This window comes from Oryctolagus cuniculus, chromosome X (genome assembly GCF_964237555.1).
Source record: "Oryctolagus cuniculus chromosome X, mOryCun1.1, whole genome shotgun sequence".
NCBI classification, from domain to species: domain Eukaryota; kingdom Metazoa; phylum Chordata; class Mammalia; order Lagomorpha; family Leporidae; genus Oryctolagus; species Oryctolagus cuniculus.
The window spans coordinates 110,533,213-110,557,906 of NC_091453.1; the positions used below are offsets into that span (position 1 = coordinate 110,533,213).

At 42.5% G+C, this 24,694-nt stretch overlaps 1 protein-coding gene across 4 annotated transcripts in view; it reads right to left on the reverse strand.

The window, feature by feature from the left end:
* The window catches only part of HS6ST2 (heparan sulfate 6-O-sulfotransferase 2), a 321,540-nt gene extending 297,087 nt beyond the window's left edge, over positions 1-24,453 (reverse strand). The window contains exons 1-2 of one of the 4 annotated variants that reach the window (XM_008273223.4): positions 23,911-24,453; positions 22,519-23,037 (exon numbers count right to left, since the gene is read on the reverse strand). In XM_008273223.4, the coding sequence (XP_008271445.1) occupies positions 22,519-23,037; positions 23,911-24,338 (947 nt within the window). In that variant the 5' untranslated portion in view covers positions 24,339-24,453. Of the gene's footprint in view, positions 1-22,518; positions 23,038-23,691; positions 23,799-23,910 lie in introns of those variants that run through there. The other 3 variants (XM_002720300.5, XM_002720301.5, XM_008273224.4) reach the window with 3 other exon arrangements.
* Between the last annotated feature and the right edge of the window lie 241 nt (positions 24,454-24,694).

Sequence of the window (24,694 nt, forward strand, 5' to 3'; positions counted from 1 at the left end):
TCCAGAGCCATCGCTCAGAGACTGTGTAAGAGCCCCGAACCTCTTCTCAAAGAATTGAAATTGTATAACAGTATAAAGGGGAAGTTCAAGTCTAAAGGAATTCTCCAAAACAAAATGGAAACGTTGGTGTTAAGATCTAAAAGGATGCATGAGAGCAACAAGCTAAACTGTAGGCAATCTACTTGAGCAGGGATAATCAGGAAAAGGGTCACCAAAGAAGAGTTCTCCTGGGATCAGAACAAATACCAAAGACTGGCCTCAAAAATCACCCCACAAAGTAAGGCAAACTCAATTGGCTCAGACTGTGGAGCAAGTGATGCTTCAGGACATTGTCAAAAAGAATAGAGCAATCACCTGGCAATTAGTGAAGCCTAAATTGAATGTGATAGCAACAGAGGCAAACAGCTTAACAGCAAAATCAGGGAAAGAGACTAAGAGAACCCTGCTAAAACCACTGTTGTCCCAGAGTGATCAGGCACATGCCCAAGAATGAGCCCTCTGCCATCAGAGGCTTTACACTAGGGAAAAATAGGCTTGAAGAAAATGGTCCAGTCAACTCACAGAATAAATCAACATGTAATAAGTAATAAATGAACACCTCAGCAAAGGTAGAGGAAAATCAGTATTCCCAGCTGCTATATGACCTAAAATGTCCAGCTTTCAACAAAAACAAAAATATTATGAGGCATGTTAAGAGACAGAAGAGTGTGAACAATACATAGGGCAAGAGGAATTACCTGTGAGAGGGCCCAGATGTCAGACTTGAGAAAAATTCAAAGTAGTCCTCACATATAATTTCCAAACTAAAGAAAACCATGTTAAATAAGTAAAAGAAGTCTTACTACAACATGTCATCAAATGAATAATAAAAAGATAAGTATAAAAATGAAATGAAAAAACTCTGAAGTTGAAAAGAACAATAACTGAAGTAAAAAATTTACTGCAAGTCTTCAGCAGAGAATTTGAGCTGGCTGAATAATCAGCAAACTTAAAGATACTGCAATAGACATTATGTAATCTGAAAAAACAGAGGGAAGATAATGTACAAAAGTTAACAGAGCTCCAGAGAAATGTGAGACACCAAAAAGCAAACCAACATGCACATAAAGAAAGAGCACCAGAAGCAGAAAGCAGTAGAAAAAATACTCAAATAAATAAATGGCTAGAACTTTCTCAAATGTGAAGAAAAATATTAATCTGGACATCCAAGTAACTCAATGAACTTGAAGTAGGATAACCAAGAAGAGATTCTCATCCAGGCATATAATACTAAAATTATATATAAAAAAAGACAAACAGAAAATCTTAAAGGCAATAAGAGAAAAAAAATGACTCATCACACACACACAAACCTCAATACTATTAACAGCTAACTTTTTATAAGACACAAATAGAGAACAAAAGGCAATGGCGTGACATCTATAGAAGAAGACACAAAAAATGGCAAAATCTTCCATGTTTGTGGATTGGAATAATTAATATTAAAATATCCATACTACCAAAAGCAATGTACAAATTCAATGCGATCCCAATCAAGATACCAAGGATATTCTTCTCAGATCTCAAAAAAAAGAAACGATGTTAAAATTCACAGGGAAACACAAGACACCCTGAATAGCTAAATAAATCTTCAACAACAAAAACAAAGCTGGGGGCATCACAACACCAGACTTCAAGAGATACTACAGGACAGTTATAATCAAAACAGCCAGGTACTGACACAAAAACAGACGTATAGACAAACGGAACAGAATAGAAAGCCCAGAAATTAATGCATGCATCTACAACCAACTAATCTTTGACAAAGGAGCTAAAATCAATCCCTGGAGCAAGGACAGTCTCTTCAACAAATGGTGCTGGGGAAACTGCATCTCCCCATGCAGAAGTATGAAACAACTCAAATTGAATCAAGGATCTAAATCAATGACCTGATATCATCAAAAAAGCAGAAGAAAACACCAGGGAAACTGCAAGACACGGGCATAGGCAAAGACCTTTTGAAAAAAAAAAAAAACTCTAGAAGCATAGGTAATAAAAGCAAGAATAGGTCGGGCGCCGAGGCTCACTAGGCTAATCCTCCACCTTGCGGCGCCGGCACACCAGGTTCTGTCCCGGTTGCCCCCCTTCCAGGCCAGCTCTCTGCTGTGGCCCGGGAGCGCAGTGGAGGATGGCCCAAGTGCTTGGGCCCTGCACCCCATGGGAGACCAGGAGAAGTACCTGGCTCCTGCCATCGGATCAGCGCGGTGTGCCGGCCGCAGCGCGCCGGCCGTGGCGGCCATTGGAGGGTGAACCAACGGCAAAAGGAAGACCTTTCTCTCTGTCTCTCTCTCTCACTGTCCACTCTGCCTGTCAAAAATAATAATAATAAAAAAGCAATAATAGACAAATGGGATTATATCAAGCTAAGAAGTTTCTGCACTGTAAAGTGCACTTAACAAAGAGGCAATCAAGAGAATGCGAGAAAATATTTGCAAACTATACAACTGACAAAGGATTAATATCATAAAGAGCTCAAGAAACTCAACAACAACAAAACAATCCAGTTAAGAAATGGGCAAAGGAGTTGGGGGGGGACAGTGCCATGCCATGGTGTGAAAATCCTGTCTTTTGAAACAAAATGGATGCAATTGGAAACCATTATGCTTGATGAAATAAGCCAGTCCCAAAAAGACCAATAGTATGTTTTCCCTGACCTGCGTTATTAATATACAGAGCACAAAATAAATTGTATATGAATGAAATTGACATTTTGACATTTTGAGATTTGATTACTGTTTACAGCCTTTATTATATTCTTGAAGAATAACGTTTTTTCTGCTTACTACTTGTTGAATACTTTGTTTGGTGGAGGGTTAAGCTTGTGATTATAAAAAACTAAAAGTATGCCACTGTAAAAATTAAAAGAAAAAATAAGACAGGAAGGAGGAGGGAGGATGGGATTTTGGGCAGGAGGGAGGATACGGTGAGAAGTGTCATTTTGCTCTTCTGTATATATGAAATTCATGAAATTTGTTCACCTTATGTAAGTAAAAATATTTAAAATAAATAAATGAATAAAATGCTAAAAGAAAACAAACTGCTAACCTGAATCATATTTCCAGCATAAATACCTTTCAAAATGAAAATGATATAAGGATATTCACAGAGAGAAACTCAGGTAAGGCACTCCACATTACAAGAAATAATAAAGACAATTTCTCAGGCTGAAAGAAAGGCCCAGCAGTAACTTACATCCACATTAAAGAAAAAAGGAGAGAGCTAAAATAAAGATAATTATGCAAAACTAAACGACAATATAAATTCATATTTCCTCTCTTTTTCTAACAGAATTTAAAAAGCAATTGTAAAACTATATTTAATTATACTATTGGGCACATAACACATAGACATTTAATATAATTGACAATAGCAAATCAAATGAGGTGCATAGTAGCAAAGCTATGTTGGAGTAAGAAAATAGAAAAGATAACTCAAATCCTAGAAATAAATGAAGAGAATTAGTAATGTTACATGAAACGGTTTATAGTAAGTTCAATAAATATAATTTGTTACCTCAATTCTCTCACCTTTTATAATAGAAGTAAAATTTCCTCAAGGAATAATTATACAATGTACTGCTGGGTTTGGAACATATATAGATGTAAATTTTGCAATAAAACAGGATAAAGAAGGTATGAAGGATTAGAGCTATAGAAGAGAAAAATTTCTATATCTATCTGTAATTAAGCTACTAGAAATATAAAGTTGATTCTGATAAGTTAATATGAATATATTAATCCCTAGGGAATACCCTGAGGAAATAATAAAATACAATGAAGAATCACTAAAAGAATTTAAGTGTTATACTGGAAAATATTCAGTTAAAACAAGAGAAAGCAGTAAAGGAAGAAGAGAAGAACAAAAAAGATGTGATATACAGAAATAAAACATAAAATGACAGACTTAGTCAAGCTATATCAATAATCATGTTGATGTGAATGAATGAAGGAATCCAATCAAAAAGCACAGGCTGTCAGAATGAATTGGGGGAAAAAAAGACCCAACTATGTGTTATCTACATGAAACACATTTATATTCAGATACAAATAGTCTGAGAGAAAAAGAAGAGAAGGGGCTGGCGCTCTGGCGCAACGGGTTAACGCCCAGGCCTGAAGCGCCAGCATCCCATGTGGGTGCCGGTTCTAGTCCCGGCTGCTCCTCCTCCGATCCAGCTCTCTACTATGTCCTGGGAAAGTAGTAGGAAATGGCCCAAGTCCTTGAGCCCCTGCACCCACGTGGGAGACCCGGAAGAAGCTCCTGGCTTCGGATCGGCACAGCTCCGGCCCTTGCGGCCATCTGGGGAGTGAACCATCAGATGGAAGACTCTCTCTCTCTCTTTCTCTCTCTCTGCCTCTCCTCTCTCTGTGTAACTCTGACTTTCAAATAAATAAATAAATCTTTAAAAAGAAAAAGAAGAGAAAATACATCACAGAAATAGGAACCATGAGAAATAACAAAATTGATGAACTACTATTAGAGAAAATAGATATTAATAAAAGTTACTAAAGATATTTTTACAGTGATAGAAAGAACAATGTGTAAAGAAAACTTAATGATTGATTATAAATATATATATTCAGCTATACACAAGTGCCCCAAAACACATGAAGCAACAATTGACAGGATTAAAGAAACAGATAATTCAACAATAACAATATCAATTGGAGGATTTACATCCTGTATAAGATAATAATGCATAGAAGAACTAGAAAAAGACAAAGACATATAAATCTTAAACAACACAATAAACTAACAAGTCTTAGCAAATGTCTATTGAATATTCCCCCCAAAATAGCAGCATACATAATCTTCTCAAATGTAAATGGAACATTCAATTCTCCGGGACAGATAATATGTTATGCCATAAAACACATATCAATATAATTTAAAAGTCTGATCCCTGTTGAACACGGGAGTGGGAATGGGAGAGGGAAGAGATGTATAATTTGGGACATGCTCAGGCTGACTTGCCCCAAGTGGTGGAGTTGGAAGCATACCAGGGGATTCCAATTCAATCCCATCGAGGTGGCATGTACCAATGCCATCTCACTGTTCCAGGTGATCAGTTTCAGTTCACAGTTGGTCATGGTGGAGGGACTGGGAGTCAAAGGGAGCACATAGACAAGTCTAGTACCTGCTAACACTAACCAATAGAATAAATAAAGGGGAGAGTGATCCAACATGGGAAGTGAGATACTCAGCAGACTCATAGAATGGCAGGTGTTCTAAATAGCACTCTGGCCTCAGAATCAGCCCTAAAGGCATTCGGATCTGGCTGAAAAGCCCATGAGAGTATTTCAGGCATGGAAAGCCAAGACACTCTGGCAAAAGATTTCTGTGAGTGAGATCACAGTGGAAAGAACAGGTCTTCAAAGAAGGAGGTACCTTTCTCTGAAGGGAGGAGAGAACCTCCACTTTGACTATGACCTTGTCTAAACAAGATAAGAATCAGAGAACTCAGAGGGCTTCCATAGCCTTGGAAACTCATGACCGGAGCATAGGGAGATTACTGATGCCATAGACAGGACTGTCAATTGGTAAAGTCAACAACAGGAGTCACTGTGCACTTACTCCTTGTGTAGGATCTCTATCCTTAATGTGCTGTACATTGAGATTTAATGCTATAACGAGTACTCAAACAATATATTTCACTTTGTGTTTCTATGGGGGTGCAAACTGTTGAAATCCTTACTTAATGCATACTAAACTGATCCTCTGTAAAAAAAAAAAAAAAGAAATTATCAATTCCCAACTTGACTCTCACTGGGATTAAACATGACAATAGGTCTGCTCTGATTTCATCATCATTTAAAAAAAATCATCTATTATTTTTCACTTTATGTTTCTGTGTGGGAGCAAACTGTTGAAATCCATACTTGATGTATACTAAGCTGATCTTCTGTATATTAAGATAATCGAAAATGAATCTTGATGTGAATGGAAGGGGAGAGGGAGTGGGAAAGGGGAGGGTTGTGGGTGGGAAGGACGGTATGGGGGGGAAGCCATTGTAATCCATAAGTCGTACTTTGGAAATTTATATTCATTAAATAAAAGTTTAAAAAAATAAAAAAATAAAAATAAAAATAAAAAAGTCTGCAATATGTATTCACCAATCACAAAAGTATGAAATTATAGATCACTTACAGAAGGGACTTAGAAAAAGTCGCAAAAACGTGGAATTAAACATCACAATCCAAAATAAACAAAAGGTCAAAGAAAAAAAATCACAAGGGAAAATAGAAAATACTTTGAGATAAATGAAAAATAAATAAAACATCCAAACTTAGGGGATGCAGGTAAAGCAGTTCTTAGAGGAAATTTTATAGTTATAATGTCTATTTAAAAAAAAAAGAAACTCTCAAACTCCACCATAAAACACTGAAAAGAAAAAAGCACACTAAACCTAAAGCAAACAAGAAAAGAAATATTGTGGAATATAGTGGGAACTGACATTTGGGAAAGAATTGATAAAATCAATGAAAGTAGGGCAGGTGTTTTAGCTTAGTGGTGCAGATGCTGTTAAGATTCCTGCATCCCATAAAGGAATGCCTGGGTGGAAGTCCTAACACGGCTCCCAATTCCAGCTTCCTGCTATTGCACACTCTAGGAGACAGCAGATGATAGTTCAAGTACTTGGGCCCCTGTTATCCACATTGGTGACATGGATTGAGTTTCTGGCTCTCAGCTTTGGTCTGGCCTAGCCTTGAACCAATGAATGGAAGTTCTCTCTCTCTCTCTCTCTCTCTCTCTTCAAATAAATAAATATATAAATCTTTTATAACTTAAAAAGTGGACATAATGCATGTAGGATTTTGAACTGATATATAGTCACTCTGGAAATAGTTTTTCAGGTTTGTGTTTTAAAAAAAAAAATGAAAGGACTTATGTGGGGGGAGGTACAGCATTATGGCGTAGCGAGTAAAGCAGCTGCATGCAACACCATCATCCCATATGGCCACCAGTTTGAGTCCCAGCTGCTGCACTTCCGATCCAGCTCCTTGCTAAATGGCCTGGAAAAAGAAGCAGAGGATGGCCCATGTGCTTGGGACCCTGCACCCATATAGGAGACCCAGAATAAGCTCCTGGTTCCTGGCTTAGGTCTGGCCCAGCACTGCCTATTGTGGCCATTTGGGGGAGTGAACCAGCAGATGGAAGATTTCTCTCTCTCTCTCTCTCTCTCTCTCTCTCTCTCTCTGTCTCCCTTTCTCTCTCTGCAACTCTGACTTTCAAATAAATAAATAAATAAATCTGTTTTTAAAAACTACACATGGAATTATCAAATTACTAAAAAAAGTGCATTCTTGAGCATTTATTCTAGAGAAATGAAAACTACTCATTCCACAAAAGCTTGTACATGAACGGTCAGGGCAGTTTTCTTCATAATAGAATCAGTCCAGACACCCTTCAATAGGTGAGCGATTAAACACATTGTGGTACACATTTACTATCGAATATTCTTTGGCAATAAAAGACCATGAACTACTACTACTCCACACAGCCGCGTGGATGAATCTTGAGGCATTAGACTGCATCACAGAAGGCACTCAAACTAGCTCTCACTCCCAAATCCACACAACCATCATGGCCAGAAACCCAAGCTTAGAGCCACCTGTAGCCCTGACCTCTAAACTACTCACTGATACACCTGACAACATTTTTACGAAACTATTGCTTCCATCAAGAGCCCTGAAGCTGACATGGGTGCAGCGGTGGTCCCCAAAACTTTCAGTCATTGTAAGTGAAGTCACATTTGGAAGCAGGAGGTCAGAGTCACTAAAAGACAGTTCAACATTTAATGGTGGCAATAATTTATACTTTACCCAGTGGTATTTCTCTTTCGCAGAGCTAACGTTAGCTTCTGATCCCTCAACTGAAACTCTTACCATTTCTTCAGGACTCCTATCTCCAATTAAGTTTAGAGATAATATCTATGTTCTTTCTCTTAGGTTTCTTGTACTAAGCGAAATTCCGAAACCCCCTAGGCATACAATCCAGATCTAAATGATACAGGTGTGCAAACCACAGGCTTTATGGCACTCAGACTTCTCCATCATGCCAGGTTTACTGCATATGAGAGCTCTCCTCTGTTAATCAGACAGTACTGCATCCTGGAGTCAGACCCCAGTCCCTGGACGCCAGAACCATAAGCTTCCTACAATGAATAATGGCTATGTCACATCATGATTGAAATGCAAAATAAACATGACGCATCACAACCCTGCTCATTCCAATCTAACCCATTATTTTATTTTAATCTTTATTATAATTAATTTTACAAAACAAAAATTGTTGACATAGCACTATGAGTTCCCACATACCTTTCACCCCACTTCCCCTATTACCATCTCGTATTAGTGAATGTGTCACAATAAATGAATCACACTCAGCTTCTCCTATCTTTTAACCCAAACTTCTTTTATCCCTCTCACTCCTCAAGTTTGTCAATGCAACTGCTAACTTTCATGTATATGAATCCTGGATGCAACCTTTCAGTTAGCACTCAGCTGAACTATGGCAAATTATGAGCCGTTTTCTGACAATGGCACTGGGCAAAGTGCCTGCAAAACAGGACGCCCCAGTTGAGATGAAATGAGCTAATCTGGCTGTATTAAACGGTCTAGCTGCAGCTCCCCCATATCAAAAGCATAAGCCTTCCCGTATTCATACAGGAGGACCTGCTGGAAACCAAAAAGCGTGATGCCAGACTCATCCTCATGGATCTTGTGATATCCAGGTCTCTAAGCCCCTTGCTAATAATTTTTCAAGACCACCTGGAATAAACAGAAGTCTCACTCAAAGCTGCATGTATGCAAATTCTGGCACTTTAAGTGGATTCTATCTTTAAGTGCATAAACCAAAAAGCATGGAAGCAATTAGATTGGGAAAGCAAAGTATTTTTAACCCCCCCTTATTGACATTAAGCCACTAAACATTGTGCAACACACATCACTTATTTATTTACTTTGTGCATACATGTGTATATAGCTTTATAAACATATAAATGAGAGGGAGATACATATTTAATGTACATCCATACAGTAACACATACAAAAAGATGCCAGAAGATTGCAAAATGTTATACTAATGCTAAAATGGTCTCTCTCTCTCTCTTTTAATTTTTGCTTTGCTTCCAAGTCACAAAAAACAAACTGAAGGTGGTAGATGCTAAGCATGGATATTCACCTGAAAGGAAATACATACACATACCATTGTGTTCTCTAATGTAATTTAGGAAAAAATAACTTACTTCAGCTTCATATTCTCATATTGGTCTAATTTCCTTTCATTAATCTTATAGTGTGTTTATATATAACATCATTGCTATGTATCTATTACAGTTTTTATTTATTGAACTAGTTTTTCACGAATAGCCTACTATACATCACTCACCCCAATCCGCTTCATTTTGGCGTTGCTTTAATTAGTTGGAGCTAGCCTATTACACTCTTGGAAAATACTGCACCACTTTCAGTAAAAGCAACCTCAAAAATAATAAGCAGTTTTGCTTCTAAACTGCCTGGCTGATAGGTTCAAACAGTTTATCAGCCATCAAGATGTTTTGCCAGTTAATCTTCCACTTAGCAAAGTCTCAGCCTTGAGACATCTGCCGTAAGTGGTCATGAGCCCAGGGTCGCACTGGCCTGAGTGTAGTGGGCATCTTTTTACCATTCTTCTCTGCCTCCAACCTAATTTCTCTGCTGCCCACACTGATCATGTCCGTCAGGAAGGTAGCCCATGCTAACTTGCATATCCTCTTTAATGGCCCTTTCTGAGGCTGCCTCTTCCAAAAAGGAGAGGATGGTCACTCCTATGGGAATTTGCCACCCTTGCTTGGTCCTTTCAGTAACAAAACACCTTCTTATCACTTTCATGATGAGCCCCTGGAGTAAGGGTAGGCTTCAGGATTCATGTCCTCTGGGACCCCTCACTCACTTTGAGAGAAAATATTTTTATTTCACTGGCTTCTTAGCTCCCATTTTACCTGAGCTGCCTGGCTGAACTCAAATGCTGTGTCTGCACAGACCTAATGGAGCAAAAAACAATGTCAGTTATAGAAACAGGGCATGTTTGGTCAAGGCAGTACAACTGGCACTGCTAATGAGACATCACCAATATTCTAGAAAGAGCAAGATGCTTTGGCCTCTTACAAATCCTGCATAGCATGTACACCGTATTTTCAGTCCACATGGGGCCAAAATTAAATACAGTTAAGGTTCAATTTTCTTTATCTATAAAAAAAGCAAATCTTTCCTCTAGCATAACTCTTTTCTTTTTTTTACTGCCCCTACACCATAATTCTTCTGTGGGAACTCATGCTGAAAGCCTTTGAAATAACTTGCATATCTAAACCTTTATTTAAGAGGGGGGAAAAAGAGCCTGCAGAGTTCACCTTCAAAGATCACTTTTTATTGCATGATTTTTAAAGGGGCTTTTCAAAAATCAGTTAACATGTTGGGTCCTGATATCTCCAGATAGTCACTTCAAGTCTCCATTGCACTTAGCTTGTATAGACAAAGCCACAAAAAAGATAAAGGGTTTCGTAGATTTCTCTGAAATTGTAGTAGACATGAAAATACACCAGACAGGCCAGGTGTCCCAGCTGGTTTTAAATTCCAGCACCAACGCTGTCTGGCTGTGTAGATTTGGGCAAGTTATATAGCTGGTCCAATTCTCTATTTTCTTATCTTTAAATAGGTTTTTTTTTAAAACATCTGCCTCAGAGTGTTGTTTTGAGGATTAAATGAGAAAATATATGTTATGCTGCTTGCACAGGGCCTGGCTCAGAAGGTATCACAAAATACTAATAGGTTAAAAACAAAAAACAATCATTAAAAGTTATCTGGTTAAAACCATCTCTTTACAACATGTCTCTTTGCCTGAAATTTGGAGTTCTTGATTTTTGCACTGGAAATTAAGACATTTGATGTAGGGGCTGGCGCTGTGCTGTAGCAAGTAAAGCTGCCGCCTGCAGTGCTGGCATCCCATATGAGTGGCGGTTCGAGTCCCAGCTGCTCCACTTCCGATCCAGCTCTCTGCTATGGCCTGGGAAAGCAGTGAAAGATGGCCCAAGTCCTTGGGTCCCTGCACCTGCGTGGGAAACCAGAGGAAGCTCCTGGCTTCTGGCTTCAGATTGGCACAGCTCTGGCCATTGCAGCCATTTAGGGAGTGACTCATCAGATGGAAAACCTCTCTCTCTCTCTCTCTCCCTCTCCTTCTCTGTGTAACTCTGACTTTCAAATAAATAAATAAATCTTTAAAAAAATTACTTTAGAGAAATTTGATGTAATCAGTGAAAGACTGGTAAGACTTCCAAATGTATCAGACTACTAATGCTCCTTCATATGCCCTCAATATAACCCCTTCCCTTGTCCCTGCCTGACTAGTTACAACACCCCATGATTACTCACTGGAGATGATCAGGAGTGCGGTCTCTAACAAAAATTTTCAACTTATGTTTTTCAAGACAATCCTTAGGGCTTGTTTATTGTATGGTCTATTTTCTTTTTTTTTTTTTATTTTCTTTTTTTTTTTCTTGAAGTTTTTTTATTTACTTGAAAGGCAGAGTTACAGAGACAGGAGGAGAGACAGAAAGAGAGAGATCTTCCACCTGCTGGTTAAAATGGCCACAACAGCCAGGGATAAGCCAGGCGGATGCCAGGAGCCTTACAGCTTCTTCCAGATCTCCCAGGTAGGTGCAAGGGCCCAAACACTTGGCCCATCTTCTGCTGCTTTCCCAGATGACTTAGCAGGGTGGGATGCCAGCCTTGCAGGCAGAGGTTTAACCTACTACACCACAACGCCAGCCCCATGGTCTATTTTCAAAAGTGTACCATATGTGCTTGAGAAGAATGTATATTTCAGGGCCAGTGCTGTGGCATAGTGGGTAAAGCTGCCACCTGAAGTACCAGCATCCCATAGGGCGCCAGTTCGAGACCCGCCTGCTCCACTTCTGATCTAGCTCTCTGCTATGGCCTGGGAAAATAGTAGAGGATGGCCCAAATCCTTAGACCCCTGCACCCACGTGGGAGACCTGGAGGAAGCTCCTGGCTCCTGGCTTCGGATCAGTGTAGCTCCGGCCATTGTGGCCAATTGGGGAGTGAACCAGCGAATGGAAGACACCCCCCCGCTTTCTGTGTGTAACTCTGACTTTTAAATAAATAAAATTAATCTTAAAAAAAAGAATGTGTTTCTCCAATTGGGTGGAAAAATACTTATAATACACACACATAATGTTTAGTAGATATGTATTTGTGTGTGTATCCATCACACGTATATGTGTGTCTATATTAAAACATATTCATCATATTGAGCTTTTTAATCAAGTTTTCAGATCTTCTATATCTTTATCCATTTTTGTTCATCTATCCAATTCTGAATGATGTCAATAGATTTTATAATCTCTCCTTATAGCTCTGTCATCTTTTGCCTTATATATCTCAAACTATAGTATTAAGTGCACATAAATTTAGAGTTATCATCTGAATAATTACATTTAATTACTTATCCCCAATAATGGTTCTTCCTCAAAGTCTACTTTGTCTAATATCAATGGAGCCATATCAGCTTCCTTCTGGTGAGAGTTTTCACAGAATATCTACTCCAGTGCTTTCAGTATTCTTCTGTTTTACCTTTGTCTTTTCTATGAACACACAGCATGTAGCTGGATTTTGTGCTTTCATCCATTTGGAATAACCTATGTAATTTAAATGGTGACTTAGTCCCCTCCTATTTATTGTAATAACTGAGGAATTGACTATCATCATAAAAGGGCCCATTGCAAGTATCTCTGGATTGCCTACCTGTAACTTGGTAGCCACAGTCAATTTCTAAATACCTTTTGCTTGCATTCACTCTCTATGGGAAGTTTGCAGAAGTCCAGGGTTCTCAGTGAGTGAGTTGAAACACATTCTCTACTAAAGATTTTTCATTATTAGTAAACTTATGGAACAAAGCCAATTAATAGAAGGAATGGTTCATACAGGTCTAATCCATTTGATGTAAATCGATGTATTTCACATTTCAATTTCTCTGTATTCCTAAAGAAAAGTACATGAAAGTGATTCATTGGGCTACACTCTTCACAAGAAATAGACCAATTCTCTCAGCACATTAGGGTATCTCTTCTAGTAAAATTTAAAAAGCAATCAAACTGAATAAGAATTCCTCTTAACAGACATTTACATCAGGAAAGAACACTATTCTTGACAATTCAGAGCAAATGAAGTGCAAATTATTCTCTTATAATACAACCCAGAATTGAAGTTTAAATTGTTACTGAAAAGAGCTCATGGTTTAATCAGGAAAATATATTTATTGGTAGTTCCCATGAGCTCATATCTGATACTTATATCATCAGATAACAAGTTTAAAACTATTGCTAACTTATAAATATGGAATTTATGCAGAATTTGCACATATTGAATTTTATTTTGAATCTGCATATATGCCTATATTTGAATATTTATAATACTCCAGAAAAAGCACAGTGGAACGTGCAAGACAGATTTATTTAGTGTAAGGCTCAGAAATGTGTCAAAGTCTTCAACACTATTCTTACAGGCAGAATGGCAGAAATAACAAATGGGATGCAATGAGACCAACTGAATAATCTGCAAAGCCCAATACCTAGTAAAACAAGAAGAGCTCTTTTGCCAATAAACTGTTTACTGGCTTTTAGAAAAATATTTCTCTAAGCTTAAAATGACATTGCTTTACATGACATATACCATTAAGTGCCTTTTTTATTATCCTTTAATAGAAAGAGAGAATCCCCATCCATACCCTTCTTTCTAAACTCAATGGTTAAATATCGAAGTTTATGTGTTACAGAATGTCAATAGCAGCCTTTCAATTGTGAATCACATTGTTTGCACTGTCAAAACATCGTGCACATAGGGTGTAGTTTCAGTGGACTTTCAATAGTAAGATCGTGTACCACTCTAAATGTATGTAGAGCAACCCATCAGATATCCAGACTAGTTGAGGAACGAGGTGCTCTAATCAGCTCCCTGTAATTCAGGGTAATGCTTTAATCAGGGAAATTACTCTAGAAAGAGGATGATGAGCTGAGTGAACTCCTTTTCTCTCCCAGATGAGAGCAATATATGCACTAACTGATCTGAGCCCTCAGTTACAAGTGTTTCAAATGACAGTCCTTCACCAACTCAAAGAGTACTCTTCCAGCCAGACCCTCAGCTCTGCGAAGAGGTTTGTGAAGATCCCAAGCAGAGACGCTCCTAGGTGGCTCTAGCTGAATAGAATAAGACTTAATTTTCAACTGTGTGCCACTATTAACTTCCTGTCCCATTGAAACTTTAAATGGAGAAGAAACACTAGCAATTCACTCAAATATCTCTACACCGTCCTGGTATAAGAGCAGCATAGATTGCTTGAGATTATAACAGAAAATTATCAGAAAAATCAGTAGCATCCAGCACCTGGCTCATCACCTCTGCCCTTCAGTCTGAGGGCTATTTAGTTGAGGCTGCTTTCCTCATTAAGGGCTCCCAGGATATCAAGAGGCTAATGGAATAACCAGCTATATTCCTCAGGAACCAAAGAGAACACAAGAGTGTCATTTATCACACCCACAGTAAAACATTAGTTTTTAATTTTTAATAATTATTTTATTATAAAAGGAAGGTATGCTCATAAAGGAAATTCAAAATCTTCAAAAAAGCAGTGTAAGAAAGTAAATCTATTAATATCCTACTATTTTTTTCATCCAATCTCTGTCTTTTATGCTTAGATTTGGGAGGACTGGAAAAATGCTTTCTCTCTCGCTCTCATTCTCATTTACGTTTTTAGGTTTTTTTTTTTTTTTTTGAAAGGCAGAGACACAGAGACAGACACACAGATCTTCCATTTGCTGGTTCACTCTCCCAAATTCCTGCAACAGCTGGGGTTAGACCAGGCTGAAGTCAGGAGCCAAGAACTCAATATGTCTGTCCCATGTGGGTGGCAGAGACCCGTGTCTGAAGCATCACCTGCTGCCTCCCAGCAGTGTATTTGTGGGAAGCTGGAAGCAGAAGCAGAGCTGGTACTTGAACCCAGACACTCTAATATAGGACGCCAAGTGCATCTTTACTGCTGTGCCGCTGCGTCTTTTTTCTTTAACATAGTTGCACTCATACTTAGTCTAAATTTTTATTTTCCCTCAGCATTAAATTACTAGTAATTTAAATGTAATTTGTTTTCCCGTAGCATTCAATTACTAGCAATTTAAATGGTTTTATAATAATCCTTCAGGTGGATGTTCACTCACGTGTCATTTAACAATGGATACACTATGAAAAATTAGTCATCAGGTGTTCTCATCATTGCAGAAACATCACAGAGAACACCTACACAAACTACAACAGCTACAAGGTCACTAGGCAATAAACTCTTAGGAGACCACCCTCATATATACAGTCATTAACTGAAATGTCGTTATGCAGCGCATGACCAGGCGGAGATTTCTTGAACCATGCTCCTCTCTGTGGATTCTAATATTGTTTCTAGTTGGCTGGACTTACAACAAAGTCACCTAGCCACCTAGTAACAGGGAACTTAAGAAAGTTTGTGGAAAGTGGAATTAAAAGAAAATTTCTTTGAGTGCAAAAGCATTGAAATCCATGCATATAACAGATCTTTAAAATGTTCATGAAAATGTACATTATCAAAAACCTATATAAGTGTACTTTAAAAAGATCACTGTAAAAATTAGGAGTGGGAATACAAGGCGGACGGGGAAAAAGGGTGGGAATGTGGGTGGGAGGGAGGGTGGAGGAAGTGCCACTATGTTTCTATAACGGTATAAAGGAAATATATGAGACTTGTACAACTTAAATAAACTATATATTAAAAAATTGAAAGCCTATATATGGATTTCAACTTTTTTGCACCAAAATAAGCTTATCTTTCAATTCCATTTTCCATGAACTTTTCAAAGCCCCCTCAGCTATGTTCTCATAACACCCCGTACTTGTCCCCTACAATTTCACTTCTCACAATTTTTAGTCATTGATCATTTGCTTCATGTATATCTTTGCCACTTCATGAAGGCAGAGGACATGTCTGCTTGGTTCCTTATGGCGCCCCAAGCACACAGCACAGTGATAGTAGAATGTTCAATAAATATTTGTTGACAAAATAGATGAATAAGTAAATGAATGAAAAGCATAGATTATTTTTCCAGCAAAATCATTAAAAATGCAGGTCAAAGAAACAGATATTTGAACACTATTTAATTATGTTATATATTTTATTACCAAAAGGATATTCCAAATTTAAATTTCTATCAACAACTTGTCAGCACTGGGTACTAGCATGTTTTGTTTGGTGGTGATGTTGATGTTTTTTTTTTTTTTTTTTAAATCAGGGTTAGTGAGAGAGTCAAAAAGTATCCTATGTTTACATATTAAAACTTGCATTTTTGCATCTCCTTAGTATCAGTGAGACTTAACATTTTTTCCATGTATGTAAACTAGGTGAGGGTCCCAGGTGGCAAATTGTCTGGTCATGTCTTTTGTTTCTGTAATCAAGTCATACACACAGGGAAGACTTCAGCCTTTTGTCTGTTGTAATTGTTGTGCATATTTTCACCAGTTCGACATATGCCTTTTCATTTTGGCTTTTTGTTTGACAGATGAACATTTCATATTTTTATGTAATCATAACTGTCGATCATTTCCTTTATTCAAACAATCTTTTCCTGGGCTAAGAGTCACATATGTGAATTGTTGCTATCATTTAAATAATAATGCCAATTGTGAATTTGGATCTGAGTTTACAGAGTCCCACACCCACATCTACAACAAAGCCCTAACCTGCTCTCTAGAGCCCCAGTTCTCACTCCTTTCAAGTTTTGTCCATCGAAGTCTAGGCAATCAGGTGCCCAGTCAAAGCGTTTTAGTATCCTCCCAGTCTAAACTAGATCCCCTTGTCAACCTCCGCGTGCTGGTCAATGGCACCACCTCCATTCTAGACTGGAAACCAAAAAGATACCTTTAAGCTTTAATGAAGTGAGGTCTTCACTTACTTTTCATGTTTTGTTTTTTTACATTCTTTCCATCCAAGAACTCCTCATATTCACCATGGTTCACCTTGCTTATTGACATTCCAGACCCTTTAAACATCGGCTTCCCTCCACCTACCTCCCTAACCAGCACTTTCTCAAGCATGAGCCCTCTCAGTTCTGGCCAGAACTGGCCAGAGGAAGCTGCTAAATCCCCCAATACCAGGAGGATGCAATGCTTATCCACAACGCCTACTTTCTTCTAAACATAACCCTCTTATCCCCAGAGGCCTTCTCAAAGAGATCTCTTCTTTTTCCAGTCTGTTCCTCATACTTTACAAAGGAAAGAACCTTAGAAAGTATCTCATTTAGATCTCCCCCCATTTTACAGAGGTGACATTGTAGCAAAAGAAGGGAAAAGACTTGCCCACAATTACAGAGTTCTTCTCCCATCACCTGTCTAGGGTACACAGGTTTGCACTTTACATGCCAATCTTCATGGACCTCAGTCTGCAGAGTGACCCGGGCTGTTTTGGCTTTGTCTTAGCTTTACTAAGCACTAAGCTAGCTCCACTAGCACTGTTCTGGGGACATAATAGTTATTCTGCCAGGTTTGCTGACTAGACCTCAAGTACAAGACAACAGATGGACTTTTCTCTAGCATTTTTTGTACATATTCTGGTACATGTCTGACATTTTGAAGACATTACTGCAAATTGTTTTCCAACAAAACCCATCTTCTTTAGTAAATATCTAAAATACCAAATTGTCCTACTCTACTGTAAACTCTGAGAGAGCCAGGGTGACTTGTCTTCCCTGGAGTAGAATGGACATTTTCTCCAAGTTTTGTTTAATGGATGACAGAAGGAAGGGATGACTATTCTTTTGATGTCATCTCCTAACATCTCAACTACCAACTGATATCCATAAAAGACAAGTTTTAGTATTTCAACTGTCACTTAACAGTACTAACCAAACATTATTAAGAGACACTAACTCTGAGTAGCCTTTTCCACAGCCTGAAAACTGAAGAGGTTTAGTGAGATTCCAGTGACATGCTTGCTCTCCGTGCTGACATTCTACAGGTGTTATCACGGCAGATTTCCCCCTGGACACACACACTGTTCTGTGAAATGAGTGGGGCAATATCACAGCTCTCATCACAAACAGGTGGAAAAAAAAAAGCATCTTTGGATAAATGAAGCTGAGAGCCCAACAGTCTACAGCCCGACAGCCGGACAGCCCACAAGGCCAGCACTGCTGGCCGGAACAGTCCATGTACGCACTGCCTCACCCTGTGCCAGAACCCTGTTATGTCATCTTGCTCCTCTGCAGAATCAAGATAAGGAAGGAGTGGGAGCGTGGGCACAGGAGGCATGACCAGGCACATGTACTCTAAAGCTCTGGCTCTTTCAAAACAAAGCCATCCTTTGAAAGAAAGAGGGGATAAAAGAAAGCTTTTGCCACAATTTAAAATGGAACAAAAGCAGAAAAAGAAAGCCTTTTTTTTTATCAAAACACCTTTTACTCCTTTCCATTCAGTAATGTCCTACTGGACTTTAAATGATAATTACCCTTCCAAATGACTACTGAAAAACTGAAAGCTGCTGAAAATCTAGATAGCAACAAGAATATAACCAGATCCTTTGACTTTCACAGCCATAGATCTGACTTCCATCCTCACCCCATGTGTGCCTGCCAGCACAGGACCTGGTGAAAAACAATTTCTTTGAACCCAGTTCTGAATTCCTCCCACATACCCAGTGGCATACTAGATAGCTGATTAAAAACAAGGAATACAGCCTGAGAAAAGCCTAAAGAATTTGGGACTTTTAAACGCTGTTGAGCAACAATGTTTCGACATATTTTCAAAAATGGCCTTAGAAATTCTAAAATGAGTGGGACCCTTCTCTGACTCCAAACAACATATTGGCAGACAGAAGGATGACATGTAACTTCTGATTTTTTTAAAGAAATATTCTTCTTAATAAACAACTCGAGCCTTTTGACAGCCAGGCACACTCTCACTCTGTCTGTCCTCTCCATGCAATAGCGATCAAAGGCATTTCAATTCAGTGGCTACATATTACCCAAATATTTTGCCATCCACAGAGGCTAGGAATCATCTCAAACATGGCATGGGGAGTGGGGTTTAGGGTCTTAGCTTGCAGACACAACAACCTCTCCTGCTGTCCCTAATGTGGATGAACTCTTTTGAGTCAAAAGTGGTCCTTGTGGCTGCTCACCAACTAGGTCCCCAGCTTTCTCTCATCCTGCTGTGCTTTGCAGTGATTTCTAACACGAGGAGGAGAAGCTCCCCCTGCAATCTAGCCAGGAGACCCACTCTTGAGAAACAAAGTCTCAGGGCCCTAGACATCAATTTGTCTCCCAGTGTAGCAAATTCTTTAGGCTTTTCTCAGGCTGTATTCCTTGTTTTTAATCAGCTATCTAGTATGCCACTGGGTCTGTGGGAGGAATTCAACCCTGGCCCAATAGCTCATCCAAACTCACAGGTGTAGAAATTTCAGGTGATGGTGATGACATAGGCGATAACATCAACTAACATTTACGGAATGTTCACCCTGTGGTGATTGCTAACATGGTATCCTTTCCTCTTTGTTTTTGTTTTTTTAAATCCCTGTTCATCATGATACAATCAACAGAGTGAGGATTGTGGAGTTCAACGGAATTGGAGTCAGATTCCTGCTGTGCCAATAGGGAGATCAATGACCTTGAGGAGTCCTTCAGCCTCTTTGAACTTCATCATCATCTGTTAAATGGGGATACTTTTGTCCTCTCTGCTCTCCTCCTAAAGATAGTGTAAATTTTCAAAGAAATAACAGAGATAGGGACAGGAAAGCTCATCATACATTGGAACACACTCTCTACACAGGCTCCGGTCCAAGGTCACGCAGCTGGTTCACGGCTGGCCTAGAAGGAAGAAGACCCAGGTGTCTGCACTCCCAGGCCAAACAAAGTTGCTGTTTTTCCTCAATTCAGTGGAGCATGGAGACCACCAGCTGGCTGGGAGATGCCGCTCAACACAGGAAGTCCCAAGGCCTATCCTCTCATCAGACCACCTCCTCACCCTCACAAATCACTGCCAGTGCAGCTGCCTATAGATCGAAATTTCACCTCCTACACATGCCTGCACACTCCCATACACACTCTCTCACTCACACACACTCGCACAGCTTTACTCTCAGTGATTATCAGAACTCACAGAATTGGTCCAGGCATCTCTCAACATCTGGAAAATCCTGCAACCCTCACCCTATCACTATTCTTCAAGATGAGTTATTTCTGGAGGGAGGCAGGCATGAATGAAATGAAGAGCGCGCCCTTAAGATAGCAACGTATTTCTCTAGCAAATTGTAATTCATCTTTACAAATACTGCAAAACCCAGTAACTCTGACTCTTTTCAAATATGATTCTTCTTTGATTAGACTAGATGGCACTGTGGTATCACCTTTTTAATACCCAAGAAAATCCCATTTCATTTGAAACAGTTTTGCTTCGATTTGGGACAATCCAAGAGCTTTGAGGGGTCCTAGTTATGTTACAGAACATGTCTGAAGGAATCCACTGGGAGACAATGTCTATCAGATAGATAATTCCGACCACATTCACAGCATGCGTTCATCGACATCACAAACTGACCTATATGATCAAAAGGATTCGTAAAGTTTCATGTGCATTGCAAAACCCCAGACAGGGCTCTGGCTTCCATGGCAGCCCAAGACCTTGTTTTTACTTCTCGTCCATAGTCGTAGCTGTGTAGTTGTATTTTTGCTCTAAAGACCCTTTGTAATGTTCCCATCCCTCACTAGACCTACAAGCTCTGTCCGCATGAGAAATTATGTTCAATATTGTTAAATTATTTGGGAACTTCTTAAACACCAGAATCATGTTGTGACAGTGACTTACACAACTGTTGCAATAGATTGAGAAGGCCACCTTCGTGAGGCCAAGGTTCTCTTGAGATGGAAAAAAAATGGCTAGTGATGGAAAGGAAATTAAAGTCGCACAGATTCTACCACAATTCTGGCGCTTGAGAAAGGACACAGTAAACTGAGAAAAGGGACAGTGAAGGGGGAAATAGGGGGTGCCGTTCCCTCCAAATCTCAACAGTGACCAGAGGGCTTCATTTGGATCTTGTGTTCTAACAGCCACCTGCAAAGCATGGCATGTCCAGGGCATAGAGGAGGACAGGAAGGGTCCAGGCAAGCAGGCCATTCAGCAGTAGTCCCTGGAGTGACCTGAATGGGGAGGCAGGGAATGGGACTCTGTCCCTGCTGGCTCAGAGACCTCAGTCCAGAGATTCCCTCTCAGCTAAACTCACCTGGTCCGCCCACTAGGCTCCAGGCCCCTGCCTAGATCTGGTTTTGGGCAACTGGAGAAACAACAGCCCTGCCTGGAGCAACAGCATCCCAACACACCTCCTCCCTCCCTGACCCCTTTGCATTAGTCCGTGACCTCCAGCAGCGGGGCACTGCGGCTGGAGGAAGGAAAATGCCCTTGCTTCTGGCTACAGACTATTCATACATCAATTTTACCGCATCAGCCCCAGGCTCCCAGACACCGAACTGGCTGTGGCGCCCCATGCTGGCAATCAGGCTTTTTGTAAATCAGGCTCCTCATGCCCGAACCCCACACGGAGTCCAGGGTGATGTCCCCACCTGCCTCTCGGCCTGGGGGTGCCCCTCCCCCAAACACAGCCCCATAGATGCTTCCCGTGCAGCCAGTAGTGAGGAAAACAAGCTGGGCACCAGGAGCTCTCCCCAGGCATCCGCGAACGGTGGCAGAGCGACACCCACTCTCCCGTAGAGAGCAGACCCAGAGAAGGGGGCAAGGAGAAGAGAGGCATTAAAAGTCGAGTAGGAAGACAGAAACAGAAAGGGTAAGAGAGAAAAGGAATGGGGGTGGCGGGGGGGCGGAACAGCAAGAGGAAAACGGAAGGAAAGACCTAGCCATAGCACACAAGATCTGGAATGCAAGAGAGAAATAATTTTCTCACTCGGGGAAATAAGAGGGGAAAGGAAGAGAATAGGCGAGCGGGAAGGCGGCTTTGAAAACGGGATGCGGAGGAGAGGAAGAACCCACGGACGGTGCACGCACAGTGCCGTTTTGGGGGGTTCTCCAAGCGAGGAGTCAGAGTGCAGTGCCCTGTCCGGGCGGCGGCCAGGGGACGCTCGTTCCGGTATGCCTTGTCGCTTACCCTGCACGCACTTTCAACCGCCCAGAAGGCCAAACTGAACAGACAGATATGCCGCCCCAGCGGGAGCCGAATGCCTCCCTAAGACAGCCACAGTGCCACAAAGGTCCGCGCCAGGCCAGAGCGGAGCGCAACCCCCTGGGTTGCAAGTCGCGCTCTGGGTCCCCCGACAACCGCCAGCAGCGCCTTTCCGCCCTCAGTCCTCCCAGGCCCAGGTCCGCTCCGGCGCTTCAGGGCCCGCCTTGGCCGCCAGCGCGCACTCACCTGGACGGTCTCAGCCTGGCGTCGCGCTTGCCATCCACCACCGCGGGCACGCAGCTGGTGAGCTCAGTCCAGTCGGCGTGCAGCCCGCAGCTCCAGCCCGTGGAGAACCTGGAGAAGAGCCAGGTCTCCCGCTTACCCGGCCGGTGGCAAGTGCATTTCTTCTGCCCCACGCGGCACTCGCACGGCTGCTCGAGCTGGATGTTGCGCACCAGGTGGCGGCCGAAAGTGGTGCCCCCAGTCTTCTGGATGTGCAGGAACACGATCAAGTCATCGCCCTTGATGTCGAAGTCTACCTTGCGCAAGAGGTCGCCGCGGCTGAAATTGTAGCGGGGCACGAACCTGGCGGAGCTCTCATCCTCCGAGCGATACGGGTCCGGCACCGGGGAACTGAACGCCTGCAGGCGGAGGAGCTGGCATTCTGTGCCGGGGCACACGTATTGGAGGACGATCACCGCAAATAGGAAGAGCATCACCAAAGCCAGCAGCAGCTTGTTGGATTTCTCATCCATGTTCCCGACGCTGAGGGAAACCCAAGCTCGTTACGTCAATCCCGCAGCTCAGCCCGCGCTCGCCGTCCGCCCGCACCGCCCCCTCCCCCTGGCGCCGTAGTTGCGCCCCTTTCCCCCCTCCCCTCCGCACCGAGTACTCCACCGCGGCGGCCGCAGCGGCAGAGGCGCCCTTCCCTGCTTCCTTCCTTCCCGGCAGGCTCAGCGCTGTGGCTTCTGCCGCACAACCGCCCCCCCCCCCACCCCGACTCCTTCCCGCTGGCCGCCTGCCCCCTCCCCCCGCCGGAGCTCCCCGGAGCCCCTTCGCGGTCTCAGTCCGGCGTCGCGCGTGTTCCCCCTCGCCAGTCCCCATCGCCCCCACTATCCTAACTCATGCTCCCTGTCCGGAACCCCTTCACTTCTCGCTCCACTCTCAGTGGCTCCGTCCGTGGCTCCCATCCCCATCCCGCTTCGCCCACCGGACTCTCCCCCTGCTCTTCTGCCCGCCCCCCCCCCCCTCCAGCTCCCTTGGCGCGCACGCCGCTGCCTGCTGGGCTGGCGGGATCCCTCCCCAAGCGCGCTGAAGCCCAGCTCTTGCCCGCTCCCGCTTGCCCACCCGGGAGGCCGCCTCGAGTAAGCTCAGAGCCGGGCTTGTGGAGTTCCCCTGGGGGAAGGCAGCCGGACTTACTAGCGGAGACGCTGCGCTGCCCGCGCCCGCAGAACGGCGGGGAGGGAAGCCGCAGCGTGGCCAAATGCACGCCGCACTCCTCCGGAGCCCCCGAGCCAGGTCGCCAGTGGCCAGCTAGAACTTTGCGCCCTTCCCTCCCCTCGCGGCTGCCTTCCCGCTGCGCGGGGCCCCGCATGTTCTGGCTCGAGAGCGCAAGCCCCGTTTTCACCTACAACGTACCTGGCCAGGGGACCGAAAATCTTGGAGAAGATCGCACCGAGCACGTGCTTCAGCGAGTGGCCCAGGGCGGCCAGGCCCCGAGTGAGCAGGGCCCGGCAGAGGGAGCCCAGGTCCCAGCGTCGCCTGAGGTCGTGCATCCGCCTGCGGCGGCCTCGGGGCAGCAGCGCGAAAAGCGGGGCGCGCACAGCTCCCGCCAGGGAGGAAGACGCTTTCAGGGGCTCGTCCTGGAGCAGCCGGCAGTTGAATCCGTGAGACACACCCCTAGGAGGGCTCGCGCGGACTGAGGCGGCGACCGACCCGGGCCGGCTGGCTGCCAATTCGGCCTCTACTCTGGAATGCCGGCGGGGACAGGTGGTGCGGGCGGGCGCTCCTTGCTCCGGTTGCAGCGGCGGCCCGAGCGCCCGGGCTGCACACGCAGGCAGTGCCATTCCCCCCTTCAGGCAACTCAGGGTACTAAGGATCAGAGCGAGCTTGAATTTATATAATAATGCCTCACGCCCAAGAGCTCTCGAGCCACTTCACAAGCAGAGGACTTAGGTTTTCTCCTGTCTTGGAGAGCGGAGGTCACTCCAGTAAGCGCATCACTCCACTTTGCCTCGTAATTTCAACCGCCCCTAAAATAGCAAAGGCGCAAATTGGACCTTTTCCCTCTTTCGTTGCCAATTTCCATTCTCGAACGGAAGCGGGGGCATTTTCTGAAAAGGTAAGTCAGCATGAAAAAGAAAGCATGACCATAAAACATTACAGAATAGCAATCTGAGCTTTTTTTTTTTTTTTCCACAAC